Below are 19,368 nucleotides of genomic sequence, written 5' to 3' on the forward strand. Positions count from 1 at the left end.
GATACAATGGGAGGCTGATCGATGCCCGGGTGCGGTCAAGGGATGGCTCCCTATAGCTCAACCACGTTATGTATGCCGATGATCTGCTAATGGCTGCTCACTCGGAGGAGAAGTTCGAGGTGCTGCTGCTGAACCTGGAGCTTGCCTCCAACAGGCGGAGCCTTACCATCAGCCCAACCAAAGCCAAGCACCTGCCTGGCTATTTTGTACCATCGGACACTCCACCCCCACAACTCCCAATTGGCGATGGGGCAGTTGTGGAGACAGTGGAGAGTTTCCCTGGGCAGTGTGCTAATGACCGGCCCCGGTTTAACAGCAGAGGTCTCACTCCGAATCAGTCGAGCTGCAGTATCTTTTCGTTGGCTGCGTAATGCTGTGTGGAAGCTACCTGGTCTATCACTCCGTACGAAGCTTCAGGTCTTCTCGGCCACGGTCATTCCCTCCCTTCTCTACGCTTGCGAAACTTGGACCCCCCTAATGGAACATCTTGGCCGGTTATAAACATTTAGGCTGGCCTGCCTACGATCCATCCTGGGTTTAACCAGGCTGCATTGTGTGAGGAGCTCACAAATCCTTGAAAGATGTGGACAAAGTCCCATCGGTGACCTCCGGCAGGCAAGGCTGCGTTGCCTGAGTCATGTAGCCCGCATGGCCAACCACCGCATGCCTAAACAGCTTTTGTTCCGCCGGATCGAGGGGGCTAAACGGGCGCGGCACGGGCTGGAGAAGACATGGAGTGATGTGCTACAGGAGGACTTGGAGCTGAGTCCACTTGCAGATGACTGGTACCAGCCGTGTCAAGATCGGCCACTGTGGAGGAGGCTCCTGAAGGACGCTACTGGCCAGTTGGAGGCAAGTCACCCTCCAACAACAACGGAGGGCGGAGGAGCGACGCTCACAACAACGAGCGGAGCGCCGGGTGGCTAAAGCACAGAAAGTTGCCACAGTAGGGGCCACAGGTGGTGCATCAGCCAGTCGTCTCAGTCAGTCGACCTGTGCCATCTGGGTTTGCCCCGTGACCTCTTGCCAACGGGCGTTCGACACTTCACGTGGCCTCAAGGTGCACATAGCCTGGCACAAGCGTTGTTGTGACGTCACCGCCACTTAGTGGCGAATGGCGGTTGTTGTTGTTCAGTCTATGTATGTATGTGTGAGTCCATTTGTGCGTGTAACTCTATGTGTGTGTATCAATGGATTTGCGTGTGTAACTACATGTGTCTGCCTTTTTCGCCCGGGCAACACCGGGTACTAACCGCTAGTACACATATAACAGGACCCTGCGGGGTGGGCTGGTAGGAATAATGCTTAGTACCGGTACAGGGATATCGACCGGGTATAGAGGAGTTAAAGAAAAAAATACTGTATTCTAGTGTAACGTTAATTAAAAGTGTTTGTTTTGACAAGAAACGCTGTGAGATTTAAAGACTCGTAGTCTTTCATTTCCAAACGATCAATTTGTTGAGTCCTGGGAATAGCTCCAATAAATATCTGGTGAGATAATTGCGATTGTATCCCGGTGCCCATCAATAGCTCTGAGCACCGTGCTGATTGGCCCGTGGGGTGCTCCCCTTCCGGGAGGAGCGATGCGCGCCAGAGGCTCCGAGTCCCCGCCCTCTACCCCGCCCCTTAGCAACGCGCCCTGCTTAAGTGGTGAGGGCGGCGTGTGGTGATCGTGGTGATCGTGGGTGGCCCCCCCCCAACACCCCCCAACACCACCCTCAACACCACCCCTCCCACCAGCCCTCACCACCCCCCCACCACCCCCCACCACCATTCAACCCCACCGCCACCACCCCACCACCCCCCACCACCACCTTCTGCACTAGGCCTCACGAAGCCTCCTGCACTAGGCCTCGCGAAGCCTGCCGCACTAGGCCTCGCGAAGCCTGCTGCACTAGGCCTTGCGAAGCCTCCTGCAGTAGGCCTCGCGAAGCCTTCTGCAGTAGGCCTCGCGAAGCCTTCTGCACTAGGCCTCGCGAAGCCTTCTCTGCAGTAGGCCTCGCGAAGCCTTCTCTGCAGTAGGCCTCGCGATGCCTTTTCTGCAGTAGGCCTCGCAAAGCCTTCTCTGCAGTAGACCTAGTGAAGCCTTCTGCACTAGGCCTCGCAAAGCCTTCTCTGCAGTAGGCCTCGCGAAGCCTTCCCTGCAGTAGGCCTCGCGAAGCCTTCTCTGCAGTAGGCCTCGCGATGCCTTTTCTGCAGTAGGCCTCGCAAATAAGGCGATTAAATGTATTTCGTGTCTGTGTTAATATAAATGTATCTTGTCTCTGTGTTAAAAAAAAAAACGTGCTGCGTTTCAGTAAAGTAAATTTGAAGCGAAGTTTAAAGTTTCGCCGTGAGGCGCCGGAAGCGACAGCCATCTTGTTTAGTTCACAGATCGCAGGGGGAGCGGGCGGCCATCTTGTCAGACAGACGGACGGACGGACACATTAATCTATTGGTGGTCTGGTCCACTTCGTTCCTACCAGTATAACAGGACCCTGTGGGGTGGGCTGGTAGGACCGAACAATTGAATGGCTATAATAAAATGAAATGGCAAAAAATGGCCGCCAATAAGTGGATGCCCCGTGGCCCCGCCCTCCACCCGCGTAACCCCGCCCCGGCCACCCGTGGCCCCGCCCCATCTCGGTGTCCCCGCCCCCAGCTCGTTGCCCCGCCCCTTACCGCCGTAACCCCGCCCCAACCCCGCGTAGCCCCGCCCTCCACCTCGTGCCCACGGCCCCTGCCGCCGTTGCCCCGCCCAGCCCCGCGTAGCCCCGCCCCCTGCCGCTGTAGCCCCGCCCAATACACCCCGAGCGGGGGAGAGATTCCCAGGCCTGGCTCGGCTGGAGAGCCGCCGACGAGGGGGGGGGTAGGGAGTTGTTTTTAATGTAAAAGCTTTAAATTTAACTATACGAAGGGAGAGCTTGAGGCCTAGGTCTAGGCTTTAGGCCTAACTGTAGGCCTTAGGCCGCCGTGAGTTAATTGTTAATATAAATGTTTTAATTATTTATGTAAAAGCTTTAAATGTAAATGTTTCTATTTAAAAACATCAGGGAATGTAACATTGTTAAACATTAACTCGCTTTCACACACGCGGGGATACGATACGAAGGGAGAGTTTCAGGCCTAGGTCTCGGTTTTTGTAGGGTCATGCTAAGTGTTTGCAGTAGGGGGCGATGTTGCTACACGGACGGACGGACGGACACATTAATCTATTGGTGGTCTGGTCCACTTCGTTCCTACCAGTAATAGCCCAGATCTGTCCTTCTGTCATTCTGTGACTGATTAACGCGACACGGATTGGTTGAAGTGCGTCACGTGACCGCGCGCCCCCGGATTGGTTGAAGTGCGTCACGTGACCGCGAGCTGCCCACTTCGTGTTGTGGTGCACCCCGCACCTCGGAGGCGCGAGAAGCAGCCACGGAAACCTGACGGTCGATCCACTCACACACGGCTCACTCACACAGCTCACAATCGCATGCACCTCAGAGGAGACGGGTGAGTGAGAGTGAGGCAGAGCCATGCTCCGTCCACTGCTGCCCTGAGGGACCCCCGTGCTCTCCACTGCTGGCTCGAGGGAGAGCCACGCTCTCTCCACTGCTGCCGTGAGGGAGACAGACGCGCTCTCTCCACTGCTGCCCTGAGGGAGAGCCGTGCTCTGTCCACTGCTGCCCTGAGGGAGAGCCGTGCTGTCCATTACATTAGTATGAGTTTTTTTTAGTGCTTAAATCCACTGATGGATGAAGGCCCACCGCACGCTGTGCAAGTGGATCGTAAGGATTTACTTGACCAGTCTGTTGGGGGCCGCTGCAGGCTGTGGTTGTTGGGGGGCGCCGCACACTGTGGTTGTTGGGGTGCGCTGCAGGCTGTGGTTGTTGGGGTGCGCTGCAGGCTGTGGTTGTTGGGGTGCACTGCAGGCTGTGGTTGTTGGGGTGCGCTGCAGGCTGTGGTTGTTGAGGTGCGCTGCAGGCTGTGGTTGTTGGGGGCCACCGCACGCTGTGGTTGTTCGGGGACGCCGCAGGCTGTGGTTTTTGGGAGCCGCCGCACACTGTGGTTGTTGGGGGGTGCCGCAGGCTGTGGTTGTTGGGGCCGCTGCACGCTGTGGTTGTTCGGGGACGCTGCAGGCACAACCACATACTATGAAGATAAACCCTAATCAGATCGAAATTACGGATTTCGATCGAATAATTGGGGGGGAGGGGACACGTGCCACCTCACCCACTGGCTTCGCCAGTGAGTGGACATGTCTTTTTAAATCCTTTATATTAAGTTCGCTTGCTTGCTTACGACCGTGCACATCTTTCGGTCGTTTTTTAACCCACTTTCCGTAATCCAATCGAGCTGACATTTCCACACAGACTCGTTGTGCGTGACAATTAATGTTCGTGAACATTTTTTTCCAAAATTTTACACTTTTTAGGACAAAAATATTATATTTAATTACCAATTGCTTAATGGTGCAATGCAATCATCTGGCCCATAGGTGGCAGCCATCTCAAGCCAGAGGACGAGAGGACTCTAGCCGCCACGCATATAAAGGATTTACAGGTATAGTGAAAAACTTTGTTTTTACCGGTTATACTTGTTAGTAATGCTTTGAAAGAGGCCTTCTCAAGCTGCCAAAGATGCATTTTCCCCACCACACCCGCATAACGTTTGCAGGGGATTTTTTAAATGGTCAGTGTATGGTGTTCCAAGCTAATATTTAGAGCATTCAACAACTCATTAGATCTGCTCTGCTTTCTCCCTGGAATTTTTTTTATGAATGAATGAGTGCGGTGAGGTGTTTCCACTTTCGGGAATGCCAGCGAGTGTCACACGAGGCCCTCACCCTGCGCACGTGCTCCTGCAGACGCCCAGCCCGAACGAGCGAAGATGCTAATTGGAAATGGAGCATGTTTCAGGACGGATTGTAGCTTTATGGACAACTCAGAGGACATCAATGGCTTTTATCGTTAACAATGTCTGTTAACATCAAACTACAGTACATAACAGGTCATCATAATATAACAAAATAGTCATTCTACAATGCAGACAGCATGAAAACATTGGAAATCCCAATTTGCACGACAGACCTTTTAGTTGTATTCATTCCTAACTTCATAAAATGAATGTGATTTCTTTATTGTGGACCGATCTATTATTTCAACAAGTGATTAATCAGATAAATATATTTTAAATATATATGCAGTATATAACATTGAAGTACTAGGACTTAATGCAAGAAATTAAAGTGTTGACTTTATAAATGGAGTTGCCTTCCATTGGTACAGCCCTAAAATTTGGGTGTCTCCTAAAGGACACGACTAGCAGCCAACCATATTTAAACAAATTGGATTACTTTTGTAGAGGAGTACCACGAGGGGCAAGCGCAGGAAAGTGTGAGTTTGTGGGAAGGTCGTGCAAGGGCATGCATGATGCAACCTTGTGTAAGACTCTCTTGTCAGTGGGGGCAATTGGAGCGAACAGGTGTGCGCGTGGGAGCACGGGGTAGGCGCTGTGGAGATGGGAGATGGGGGTAATGATAAGGATTAACGAGTGCAAGGGGCGCTATGGAGACTGCAGCTTAAGTAGGGGCATGTGATACCGTGTAGACGGCAGCTTAAGTGGGAGCACGTGCAGACTCAGAATGACGAGGGATATATAAGCAGGAGTGTGCGTGAGCTCTGGGTCGTCGTAGTTGGGAGAGAGAGGAACAAGAGCCTGCATGGACGACATTCCAGCCAAAGAGGGCTTGATATGTAGAGGTCTCACCTCGTCGCCGGGCGGTGTTGGATGATCCCTTGTCTGGGGCAGACGAGTGGGTAGACAAAGGGGAGCCATACCGGGGCGTAGATAAATGAAGGGATGTCCGCGTAAAGGACAGAGTCCTGACGTGCGCCATAACGGGTGTAAGCGTCGAGTGCAGAAAGTGTAAGGTAGCAGTGAGTGTACAGTGATCAGAGTGTGCATGAGTAAATAAACGGCAAGCAGCCTTAAGTAAAATCGTCGTCTCCATCTGGTTCTACATTTATCCTTGGTGTCCCATGTTTTTCCTTCATAAGACAATTTCCCACGGCAAAACTACGGAAAGCTATCACTGGGTCCAGCACAATTATATACCATGGACATCTGCCTTCAGTGTCAAGGTCTCCAGAGGCCCTGATCCTGACTCCATTAATCTGGTACAGACTCCCGATCCACCTTTTCCCTCAAATCCAGTTCCCAAATCTAAAAAGATTTACCCTCAGCGCTTTCATCACCCTTCTACACCGAATCCTGCAGGAGGCTCGAGACGGCCTGTGACACGAGGCTCCAATCCTGTAGCAGGTCTGCCTCTGTGGTGAACTGGGACGTGATGGTGAAGCGGATGACGAACTTTTCTCTAGCCATGGCTGACACCACGAATAGCTGCCCCGATGCATTGAGCTTCTTGAGTAGCTTCTCCGTCATCTCGTTAGGGCCCTGCGACGAGAACAGCCTCAAAGTGAAGAGATTAAAAAATGTGTAGCGACTGAAAGAGCTGTGATAATGTGGGCCCTAAAAACGTTCTTACACTTTCAGGCATTACAGATAGCCTTGTCGAGAGATAATAAAATTCTTCAAGATGGAGCTTTGATCTTTTCTCTTAACTGTATATTATAACTGTGCTTATCATGATTTGCCAAAGATGCAGATATATTTCAATTAGGACACTCGTACAGAGTACATCACTCCTTACTCAAGGATTGATACCCAGAAGGTGATTTCACAAGACTACCTCTGAGGTCTCTATAATTACCCATTATCCTCATTGGGTGGGATGCACCTTCTTACATGGCCCACTATGGAATTGTTCATTGCATTCAACCAAAAATGCGCAATCCTCGGCTAGAAATATGGTTTAGTGGAAACCACTTTCAATAAGTTATTATGTTATTTGTGCAGTCTTTTGTGACCAGGCTCAACTTGCTATACCGGAGAAGCTGCTATAGTCGTTGGTGTCTTTTGTAATATTCGGACCCAGGATTTCAGTGGTACTGGCTCAGCCAGTGCTCTTAACCGTGTCAGCCCCCTCAGCCACCCAGCCATCTCATTGATACTTTACAATTTCAAGCTTAGGTTTGATAGTGTATCTCTGAATAAGAAGACTTTAAGGCTGATAACAGGCACTCACACACCAGGTAGCCCCCAAACAGCCAATGCTGTAACAAGTGTGCAGGAGGTGCAACTGCACCCAGTGCTCATACCAACATTGTCCCACTGCATTTGGAGGGGCCAACACCTTAAATACTCCAAGATGAATGAGAAAAGCATGGCTGTTGCAACTCACCTGGAGGCGAAACACGACAAGTCCCAGGTTTCTCTTCACTGGAATCTCAAACCGGGGGTCATCTATGACGAGTCTTTCAAAATACCTGGCAAGCTCAACGCCCTGTAACACATGACAACACGATTTACCTTCCACACATTGTCACTAAAGTATGGTCTATGGTGGCTCATGGCTGCAGTTTTAGGAAGAAAATGAACTCTTTCTCAAGTTTCCCAGCAGAGCCGTCGCTAGGGTACAACGAATCGGGGCGACCGCTCTGGGCCCCGTGTCTTAAGGGGCCCCACGCTTCGATGTTCGTGTGTTAGATGTAAAAACATGCGTTTAGAGTAGTTGGCTGCTATAAATTTCAACGTGATACGCCACGTCATTGAGCTATCATTTGTGACCAGGTAGCTTCTAATAAAGAGCTTTATAGCTCAGTGGGCCTTACCTGGTAAAATAAAAATAGTTTAGCTTTAGCCGGGGGGCCCACACAATGTGATCAGACCCAGGTCAAAGTGTGTAGGAGAGGTTTAGTGGAATAACTGGAATCTGATGAGTTATAATTTAGTCAGTTAAAGCACTCCGAATTGTAACGTCGTGATTCTAAATCAATCCCGGTCGGGGGTTTAACTCGGCCCATAATCTGGTGTCGATAAATCATAAATCACTTGGTGAGAAGTCAACTGTGGTTTTGTACAGGATTCATCAGTTTATTTTGTCTAACCAGGTGAACAACTCTGACTTACTCCTGCTAAAGAAATATGACATCCATGCAAGGCTGTCAATGAAAGTAGACCTATATTATAATCAAACAGGAATGTCTGTCCTTAACGCTCGTGACGTCACGCCACATCGACCAGCCCCCCTCATTAATAATCATGAGCAGATGACATCACTCCACATGGAGCACCCTCCCACCTCATTAATAATCATTGTAAGGTGACATCCTCCAAATGGACACCCCCCACCCCCCATTCATAATAATTAGTGGTTGACGTCACTCCACATGGGGGGCCGAGGCGCCTCCTCCCTTCTCCTTGGCGTCAACTTAAAACTCTCACTACAAAGGCAGAACCCTCACATCACGCATATCCGTAATGCTAATTAGACATCAAAGTGTAATGAGAGTGCGCCACTTACAATAGTCACCTACAGGATGACCGGGGGGTTATTGCAGACATGTGTAATAAACGACTGGACCACGATGTCTGGCTCAGTGTCCTTTATTCGGTTCGTGCTGTACACCCACACGGCTGTCTTTACTCTGTAGCTTCTCCACGGTGCTGACTCCAATGTCGGCCCGATTCACAACAGCAGCCCCGCTGCTGTTTCTCTCACACAGCCCCCTTGGCTGTACTCGCTGCAACTCCTCTCTCTCTCCGCAGCTCTGACAGCCTCGTGCTGTCTCCCTCCGCAGCTCTGACAGCCTCGTGCTGTCTCTCTCTCTCTCTCCGCAGCTCCACCTGGCAGCCACACCGCTGCCTCTAACACGCAGCCCTTCTGGCTGTCTCCTCTGCAGCTGCACACCACTCCGCAGCTTCCTCTTGTCTTCGGGGTTGGCTCCCGATGGCCGTCGGTGCCCCCCCCCTCTTCTCACTCGCCCGCGTGGCCTCACTCTTTTCCGCTCACACCCCGACTGACTTCCCCTTCCGGTTTACCCGCTTAAGGACCCGAACCTTCCACCCACGTCACATGACTCCACCCCCCGTGACGTCACATCCGGAAGGTCGCTTACGCCCGCATTACACCACCCTCCCCCGTAGAAAAATCCCAGCCGACCTCGGCTGACCAATAGCAAATCGTAATGCGGCGAACCGAGCTTCCCCCCCTAAAGGACACTAAGCATACAATGTAACAGCAAGAACAACAACAACAACGCAATTAACATCAACGAACGTACAAAAAGCATGCAATAAATACAACTGTAAGAAAAAAAAATAACAACACAGCAACAATCAACGAAACGTAAGCGATTTGGAACGTGTGCGGGTCGCCGGCCCGTCCCGGACGGTCGGCGGCCCACTCGCAGAACGGGAACGCGATGAAAGTCGAGGAATGACAGGGGGTAATCCCCCTGTCGCAGCTGGAAGTCCACCGACGTCCCGTGTCCCTAAAGAGTTAGTCTTGGGCTCGTCCTGTGACCGTGCCCGCAGCTGGGTCGGAAGGGCTGCAGGGCTCGAAGGTCCCGCAGCCCTGGCAGGCGTCCTCCGAGCAGGGCCACTCGTCCCCCGCAATGTCACGGCCGGCCTGTCTGGAACAGGTACGACAGGCGCTCTAGCAAGATCAATGGACGCAGGCAGGGGAGAGTCAGCAGCAACAGACCCCGGCAAGGCAACATTGGGGGATGACGCATCATGTAAGGGAGCAACATATGGTTTCAAGCGCGACGTATGCACAACACAGCGACGAGACCCAATTTGGACGCGTGCTGACTGTGGGTTGGGAACCGCAATGAGGCATACGGGACCATGCCAGGGTTTGTGCAATTTCGGCGAGGTTCCCGGACGTACCTGTGGACAATGAAGCCAGGCTAGGTCCCCAACCTTCCAAGGGCACTCCCCCTCGGACCGTCGAGCATATCGCTCGTTCCGGGCCTGGGCTTTGGCCGTAGCCACGCGGGCATTCTCCCGCGCCTCCGTGACTCGGCGAACCGTGTCCTGAATGTATTCAGGAAGTGATTTACGAGGTCCCTTCACCCCAGTTCCCAATTGCACATCCACCGGCGGCACGTTTTCCCGACCATACATAAGGTAAAACGGCGAATATCCTGTAGCCGCATGAGGCGTCATCCTGTACGCCGAAAGCACCCCGGGGATGTGCAGATCCCAATCTGATTGTTGTTCACTCACGGTATGGCAAAGCATGGCAGACAATGTCCTGTTCAGCCGTTCAACCATACCATCCGTCTGCGGATGGTATGGGGATGTCCGTACTTTCTTAGTCCCAAGGCCCGCGCACACTTCCGCCAATAATTTAGAAGAGAAATTCCTGCCCTGGTCCGTGAGGAGTCTCTCAGGCGCCCCCTTATCCATAATATACCCAAACAAAAAGGCGTCGGTAATGGCCGCGGCCGACTGATCGGGCAACGGCCAGGCCATCGGCCAACGGGAGAGGTACTCAACCCCTACCAGCAAATATTTATTACCCCTCGCCGATGGTGGAAAAGGTCCCAATATGTCCAGTGCCACCAATTCATTGACTCGAGACACCTGAATCGACTGGAGAGGCGGCACGTAAGGATGTTTCGGCGGCTTACGTCGTGCACACGCAGGGCACGCGCGCACGTGCCCTACGACATCTGTCGCCATGCCGTGCCAAAAATAATGACGTTGCAACGTCAACAAGGTCTTCTGCACCCCTAAATGTAAGAGAGTGTCACAATGGAGGGTTCTAATCAACTCGAATCGCAAGGACGTTGGTACCACCAGGCGCCAACGTTCCTGGAACCCCTCCCGCCACATAAGCAGACCATCTCGGAGAGCGGTTTGTGGCCCCATAGCCGTACTCGGACTCCCATTGTCCCTAGCAGACCGCTTCCGCAAGGACACCAACGACTCATCCATCATCTGTTCCCGGATCCAGACAGACCGCGGCAGATTCAAAACCCCGTCAGCCGGTCCCGGTTCCATCGGAGTGTCCGACTTCTCGACGGCCAACGCAAGCGGCTGAGGGGGGTTTGGAATCGGCGAACACCTATGCGTCCCCGACTCACATTTACAAGGGGCGCGCCGCGGTAATCTGGAAAGTGCGTCAGCGTTCGCATGGCGCACTCCCTTCCGATGTTGAATTTGGAAGGAAAATTCCTGTAGCGTGTCCAGCCAACGTGCCAACTGTCCGGATGGCTGGTCAATTTTAAGGGCATATTGCAAGGCCGCATGATCCGTACGCACAATAAAAGAACGACCGTAGAGGTATGGTCGAAATTGCCGTAGGAAAAAAACAACCGCCAATAGTTCTCTGCGAGTGACACAGTAGCGGGTTTCCGCAGGAGACAAGACTCGGCTACCATACGCCACGACACGCTCTACACCCCCTTTAGACTGTGATAATACCGCCCCAATACCTGTGTCACTCGCGTCCGTATCAAGAATGAATGGGTGATCGAAATCGGGATAATCCAATGTTGGGGCCGTGGCCAATAGATCACGCAGACTCCGAAAGGCCGCCTCCTCCGGCTGTCCCCAAACAAACTTCCGTCCTTTACCCGTAAGGAGATGCAAGGGCCTCGCAATCGTCGCAAAACCCGGCACAAATCTTCGGTAATACGAGGCAAATCCCAAAAACCGCCGAACATCCCCCACGGTTCTAGATTTGAAGCTTTCGTGACTGCAATGATTCATATTCTCAGGTTTTTTCGGTAAAGTCACGAAAAAACCTGAGAATATCCCCCACGGTGGCCGGAGTCGGCCAATCCCGGACGCGCGCCGTCTTCTCCGGATCCGTGGACACTCCTTCAGCACTCACAATGTGCCCCAAATAGCGGACGGACCGTTGCAGTAGGTGACATTTCTTTGGTTTGAATTTCAATTTGGCAGAACGCATCCTCGTGAACACTGTCTCCAGCCGCGTCAAATGTTCATCAAATGTGCGGCTGAAGACAATAATATCGTCCAAATATATAAGACACGTCTCCCACTGCAACCCCGTCAAAACGAGCTCCATCAATCTTTGAAATGTAGCAGGGGCCGCATTCAATCCCATCGGGAGACAGTTGAATTGAAATAACCCCTGCGGCGTACGGAATGCGGTTTTCTCCCGTGAGGACTCGTCAAGGGGAAGCTGCCAAAATCCCGAAGAGAAGTCCAGTGTGGAAAAGAACTTAGCCCCCGACAATGCGTCGAGGGAGTCATCCATACGCGGCAGGGGGTACGCATCTGCCACCGATATCTTATTCAATTTGCGGAAATCAACACAAAATCGCAATTTGCCATCCTTCTTCTTAACCAAGACGACCGGAGCGCCCCATGGGCTGTTTGATGGCGATATAATGTCCGCAGCCAACATGTCTTCCACTGCCCCCCGTACGTGTTCTCGCTCCGCAGGACTCATCCGATGTGAATTTAATCGAATAGGGGCAGCATCGCCCGTCTCAATGTGATGGTAAAGCAACGAAGTGCGTCCCAAATCCAAATCATCGGAGCTGAACACATCGGAATATGTCAACAACAATTTACGCAGCGCACCACGTTGCTCCATGGACAGGGAAGAATTTCCGTCACATAAATCAGCAACCCAACGATCATCCGAACTCCTTGGCTCGGAAACCCCAGCAACAACTCCCCGGCTATGCGGACAATCATGGGTCGCAAACGCCGTAGTGGCATGTGCCACAACCGTACCGGCCGGGACACGGACGTTTTCTCCCCCCGTGCATTAAGCACCTGTAAAAACGGTAATTGATCCGGCCGGACGATGGTCTGTGCCCCCACTAACGCCAACCCGGTTGTTATCGTGGCGGACGGTGACAACAAGACCCCTACTGCTCCTAGCCGATCAGGCAGGGGCTTCCGATACCGCAAGGGTATAAGCATCTGTGTACCAGGTGGGATGTCCACAGATGCGACGGACAGCGCCTGCACTTGTACGGCCGAAGCAGGTCGCCCCCAGGGCGACGGCAGAAACGAGATTTGACGGCCCCCCGGCAGTTCAATACAATTCTCATTGATTTTGATCAAAATGGGCATCTTAGCCAAAAAAATCGGTGCCTAACAAACAAGGAACCGCCAAAGATCTCGATATCAACACAACACCCGAGGCCGACACATCCCCAATGGATATCTTAGCATCCACCTGACCCACGATACCCATGCTACCCCCGTTCGCAGCGACGCACGACCCATAAACCGGACGCACAGCCCCCGGCGGGATGCCCAACAGATGGAAAATGACATCCGAAATAATAGTCGCAGACGCGCCGGAGTCAACCAAAATGCGTACGTCCACCCCTTGTATAGACCCCGGTACAGTGGACGACCCCTTAGCGGCCGCGACGACTCTCCGTGCCAACTTGCGCCACTGCGTGACCGAGCGACAAGGCCCCATCGAAGGGCATGCTTTAACCACAACGTTAGGATGGGGCAACGACGGTGATGGGTGAGGTGTAAAGCCTTGCCGAGTGTCTGGTGCGTGCCGGCATGCCTGTTTCGGAGGATCTTTAGCCGACTTGTCCGGTGCCGAGGCCTCCTGCTGCGGCGGAGCCGGGAAGCGGGCCCAGCAGTCTCTGGCGTATTGGCCCCTACGCCCGCAGCGGAAACATTCGGCCTCGTTGCGCCGAAGCGCAGGCCTTGCCTCCCGACGGCCCCGTTCTGGTAGCGCCGCGCGCGGTCTCGGCCCGCCGCGTCCCGTCCATGGAGCGGAGGCGGCCGTCAGCTGTTGAGGGCCCCGGTCATCCGGAACATAGACAGCCTGCGCAGGGTTCCACCCCAGCGCATCCCCTTCTTTGACGGGCCCCCCCGTCCACGCCGTCACTTGTTTCCAGCGACGGAGGTTGAATTGCGCATCGAGACACTTAGCAGCCGTCCGGGAAGTTAGCTTCTCATGCCCACACACAGGCATGGGGATCCCTAGATCCCGAGACAGCTCCAACATTTTCCCTAATATGAGAGGCTCGAGCAGGTCCTGTGGCGTCTCAGGATAAGCTGCCATGGCCAGCTCCAGCACCGCACCCCTGAACGCCACGGGCGACTCCTCTGGTGCTCGTTGTCGTTGAGCGAATCGCCGATGCGCATCATCTGGTGGCTCATAAGCATCGGCCATTTCTTGAAAAACACCACGTAAAGTTGCCTTCTTATCGGTCGTTATGGAACGGAAGAATCAGACAGATTCGTCGTCCAGGAGAGTCGGCAACACCTCCAAAGCCTCCGCATCGGTCCATCTTGCTGTGCGTACCGCCGCCAAGAAGCGGCAGGCGAACGCGCTCCAGTCCCCACCGACGGAAAATTCTTTAACCGTGGTAAGGTGGCGACTCCGACTCCTCTTCCCGCCGTCTTCCAATGGTGGTGGTTGTGGTGGCAAATTCAAAATGGCGTCGGCCCGCGGCGTGGCCAAGATGGCGGTTTGGCGCCGCGGAGCGCGCAAAATGGCGGCCTCTTGCCGCGTGGGCAATGGCGGCGGCAGGACAGGCAACGTGGCGGCCCGCGGAGCACCAACTGCGTCCTCCATCGTCCCTGGCGCGACGAGATGGCATAGATGCGCCAGGACGTCCTTAAGTGCCTCCAGTTGTACCGCCATCGCTTGCCATCGTTGATCCGCGTCTGATGATGTCGACGGACCCGCAACCGCGCCAACATCCTCCACTCCCGTTCCCGTGGTCGCCTCAGCCGGGCTCTCCTCCACCACCCCAACAGGATCCGTGGTTGGAGGGAGTTCGTCGTCGTCGTCGGACGAAGAAGCCGATGCAGGCGCCGGATTAACTTTCTTCCTCACTTGTTTCGACATGCCGTTGCACTTCTGACACCAGTGTAATAAACGACTGGACCACGATGTCTGGCTCAGTGTCCTTTATTCGGTTCGTGCTGTACACCCACACGGCTGTCTTTACTCTGTAGCTTCTCCACGGTGCTGACTCCAATGTCGGCCCGATTCACAACAGCAGCCCCGCTGCTGTTTCTCTCACACAGCCCCCTTGGCTGTACTCGCTGCAACTCCTCTCTCTCTCCGCAGCTCTGACAGCCTCGTGCTGTCTCCCTCTCTCCCTCCGCAGCTCTGACAGCCTCGTGCTGTCTCTCTCTCTCCGCAGCTCCACCTGGCAGCCACACCGCTGCCTCTAACACGCAGCCCTTCTGGCTGTCTCCTCTGCAGCTGCACACCACTCCGCAGCTTCCTCTTGTCTTCGGGGTTGGCTCCCGATGGCCGTCGGTGCCCCCCCCTCTTCTCACTCGCCCGCGTGGCCTCACTCTTTTCCGCTCACACCCCGACCGACTTCCCCTTCCGGTTTACCCGCTTAAGGACCCGAACCTTCCACCCACGTCACATGACTCCACCCCCCGTGACGTCACATCCGGAAGGTCGCTTACGCCCGCATTACACATGTGCTATGTTGTCTCACATCCAAATCAGTAAGGGGGATCCCATCTGGGTGAAAGGTAAATGGGCGGAGCTAGCGGGAAGCCTCGAGAGCCCTCTACAAGATTCCGAGAGGGGCGTGACTTGAAATGGGATATAAGCAGAAGGAGCAAAGGACTCTGGGTCGTCGGTGTGAAGAGCCTGGGTCTGAACGTCGTCACCGCCTGCGCTCCCACCATCAGCCACGTGGCGGGCTCCACCAGCAGAGCCTCCCCTCTCTCCGACACGCTGTCAGCCAGCGGCGGGGCGGAGAGAGAGGGGAGTGCCTCGGCGGCGTGAGGTAAGCGTGAGCCGCGTCCCAAGAGCAAGAAAGAAGCAGGTCGCGAAGGAACGAGGGAGACACGTGCTGTACTGTAACTTAAGAATAAATACAACTGAAGTTTAACCCGCGTCGGAGACGCTTATTACAAAAGTAAAAAGGACGTCATGATGAACAGGGGATTATAACCTTGAAACGAAATAGGTCTGTCACCGCGCCCTTATAAATTGCACACGCATTAATGCAATGAATATCACGTCGCGGTCTGCTTTTTGTTTGCAAGTTTCAGATTTACTGCAATACACTCGTCCTTGGACGTGCAAAAGGCTAGTATTTTAATAACATTCCACCGGTGTATGTGTACTGGTGTTAATGGATGAACGTACACCATCTCCGGCTAGCACCCACTGCTTACCTGTAGGGGGCAATCACGATGTCCCTAGCCCAGGGCAGTGGGGGGGCTGTGGGGTGTCCTGGGATACCCTGGGGCCCCTCCCGGGGGGAGGGGGCTGTGGGGTGTTTGGATCCCCCGCGCCCCTCCCAACGGGTGGGGGCTGAGGGGTGTCCTGGGATCCCATAGAACCCCGCCCCTCGGTGAGGAGATGTATAAAAGGCAGGAGCCCGAGAGGGTCTGGGAGTGCTGCCAGCGAAGACTGAAGAACCAGTGAAGACAGAAGGCCGGCTAGCCTAGGACCCTGGACTCGTCCTTGTCAGGGCCGGGCAGACTGAGCCAGTGGTGTGACCCTGGAGCCTCGGAGGCCGCAGTCCTTGTGAGGGCCGGGTCCGTGTAACCAGTGGTCGAGACCTGCACCTTGGCGCGGTCAGGTCAGACTAGCCCAAGACCCTAGCTTAGGAATAGGGCGAGTTCCGTGGGGAAGTGTATCTCCTTAGCTAGCTGGTGGAAGGGCCGTTACCCTTCCTGTTAGAAGATGTTGTGGTGTGTTAACAAGTTGGTGTTATAATAAATACGTGTTGCCTCAACTATCCATCTACGGCGTCTGAAGAACCCACTACATATGCAAAGTGATATGTACCACGTGCAATATTTTAACATTGCGATTGTAATAAAAATGCACACAGAAACACACAATTTTAAGCGCCTGTATATTATGCGTTCGTTTACTCCTCGATGAATGAATGAATGAGTGCGGTGAGGTTTTTACACATTCGGCAATGCCAGCGAGTGTCACACGAGGCCCTCACCCTGCGCACGTGCTCCTGCAGGCCGTCCAGCCCGAATGAGCGAATCACAAACCACAGCTTGAGCGAGCGGAAACGCACAGTCAGCGGGATCTGCCAGTGCTGCACAAGACGTCACTTTAAATCGGCATCATCGTCATAATAACAACCGACGTCAACATCATCACTGTCATTTTTATGTGTCAATCGCCGAAAGAATTAGGTTATTATATTCATTCTAGATTTGAGGCTTTCGTGACTGCAAGGATTCATATTCTTAGGTTTTTTCGGTAAAGTCACATAGGTAAAAATCACGACGTTTCGGAGGCAACAAGCTTCCGTCATCAGGTGGAACCATCACAGCATGATTGCTGTTTTACTTGTGTTGCCTCCGAAACGTCGTGATTTTTACCTACGTGACTTTACCGAAAAAACCTAAGAATATTATATTCATTGGCGGAAATGGGAAGAAATTGCTGGGCGAACTCGTGACTGTGATGCAGTAGGATAACGACATAATTAGCTCAGGGGGGTGCGGCAATCGGTGAGGTGGGGCCCCAATACAGCTGTAATTAAAATAAAACGTGCAACGTAAATGAAAGCATTTTAATAAAATTTAATTCAAACCGCGGGTGTATTTAAATTGTTGTTCTTTTACACTGTGGGAAACATATTTCATGGTATTTGTCATAGGGGCCCCAACTCATAGCCTTGGCCACCAGGGCGGGTGTTGGGGTAGAGGCACCCCCTGCCCCCACGCTTGTTACACTACTGCTGTGATGCCCTTCCGCTGCTATATTAGGACCCCCCCCCCTTCTCTGTTTTATGCCGACTGACCGATGCCCCACCGCTCCCCCTGTAAAAACTGAAAATAATCTATCCGAGCCACGTTGCGCGACAGGGAATTTATTATTGAACACTTACTTTTGTTTCTGCAACATTTTCCATTTCTCACATGACAAAGTTGTTTTTGCGCTCATTTCTATTTGCTTATTTGCTGTACGTACTTTATTTGTTTTGCCCTTGTAATTTTTGTGACCCAGTTCACCCTCTCAAATGAGGCTACCCTGGTCTATCCAGGAGTTTTCACCTGGTTAACCAATATCCACTTGAAACTTATCTGAAATGCACTGGGATTATCGCTTAATAAAATGAAGACAATTAGTTTAAATTAAACGAATTGAAAAAAAAAATATCAATTGGAGGTGGACAGAATCCACTTACCATGAAGTCGGTGACCGAACCAGAGTGCTCGTGCTGTAAGTAGTGCGGCTCCACACAGAACGTGCTCTGCAGACTCCGCTTGTCCGCCACCCTGGCACAGTGAGTCGGGCTCTTAGCGTGCGGTGAGGGCGCAGCAGTTGGGCATCGAATAATTCATCCTCACAGGGATGCAATGAATTATTATTCAGAGTCGTGATTCGATTCAAGAGATTATGTTTTGTCCCGTTTTTACCGTCACGTTTTTGAAGTTTCACTGTTGTATCACTGTATCACGGTTTTATCCTAAAAGTGACAACATTATTAATATATGGTTTGAATAAACCTCACCAGATTACTACATAAACGATTTGATTGGTGCATCATGAACTGGTGCATCGTTACATGCATACAGCAAATAATTGTACAACCTGGCACCAGAAAGTTAAAGGTAGTGCAAGGGCAGTGGTGGCACAGTCGGTTGTGCATTCTACTGACCCGCCCTTACTGGACATCTTTTTGGCTCATCAGATTCCTCCAGTCTAAATAAAGATTCTGATTCTGCTGGGTACAACTGACCACAGCTAGCAACAACACACTGTACAACATGATGAAGAATGGTCAAACAACCTCCATAACTGACGCCGTGTGGGGTGGCCATCCAGCAGTGAATTGAAAAATGAAGTGGGTTTCTACCTGAAACCCAAATAAATGAAGACGTGCACGAATTTGGCTCCATCATTAAACAGAGTGGATTCCGCACCGGCACTGGTATAACAAGACAGGAAACAGGAAGACTTCTTCACAAATCTGATACATCGCCTGATGAAGCTGGTTGTAATCACCAGCGAAACGTTATACTCAAATTGTAAATGTTGTGTGTTTACTCTCCAACAGACCGGTATGCTGAAGTAATGACTAATTGGCACATTTGTTTACCTGACAAACCTCACTTGTTGGCTGTGTCAGGTGGTGGTGGGTTAACGACACATTTATATTTACGTAATCTAACCCAAAAACAAACTTTGCTATGAATCAGAATCAGAAAGGGTTTTATTCGCCATGAAAGTTCGCACAGACAAGGAATTTACTTTGGCAGGAAGGTGCATACATTCAACATATAGGAATCTTAAATCTTAAATAAGTGGTGTACAAGTCTAACTATACTAAAAGGTACACAGTCTAACTAATACTAAGGAGCTAAAGTATGTAAAAATTTAATAAAATAAAATCTAAAATATACAATAGCTATAATATACAATATACAATTACAAAAATGCAAATAGGGTAACATAGTACAAATATGGCAGGGTGTCATTGTGCAGATATTGTGTTAAAGTCAGTTTGAGCCCCTGGCCTTGTTGAAGAGGCCAGCAGCGGATGGGAAGAAACTGTTTTTGTGGCGTGAGGTTTT

The 19,368-nt window shown here is 52.2% G+C and overlaps 1 protein-coding gene across 1 annotated transcript in view; it reads right to left on the reverse strand.

Annotated features, from left to right (window-relative positions):
* Nucleotides 1–5,011: 5,011 nt before the first annotated feature.
* LOC144949685 (histidine decarboxylase-like) overlaps nt 5,012–19,368 on the reverse strand; it is a 30,423-nt gene continuing 16,066 nt past the window's right edge. Inside the window, exons 9-12 of the mRNA XM_078879700.1 lie at nt 17,979–18,069; nt 16,779–16,877; nt 7,271–7,372; nt 5,012–6,423 (exon numbers count right to left, since the gene is read on the reverse strand). Of these exons, the coding sequence (XP_078735826.1) occupies nt 6,226–6,423; nt 7,271–7,372; nt 16,779–16,877; nt 17,979–18,069 (490 nt within the window). The 3' untranslated portion in view covers nt 5,012–6,225. The remainder of the gene's footprint in view (nt 6,424–7,270; nt 7,373–16,778; nt 16,878–17,978; nt 18,070–19,368) is intronic.

Source organism: Lampetra fluviatilis, chromosome 3 (assembly GCF_964198595.1).
Source record: "Lampetra fluviatilis chromosome 3, kcLamFluv1.1, whole genome shotgun sequence".
NCBI classification, from domain to species: domain Eukaryota; kingdom Metazoa; phylum Chordata; class Hyperoartia; order Petromyzontiformes; family Petromyzontidae; genus Lampetra; species Lampetra fluviatilis.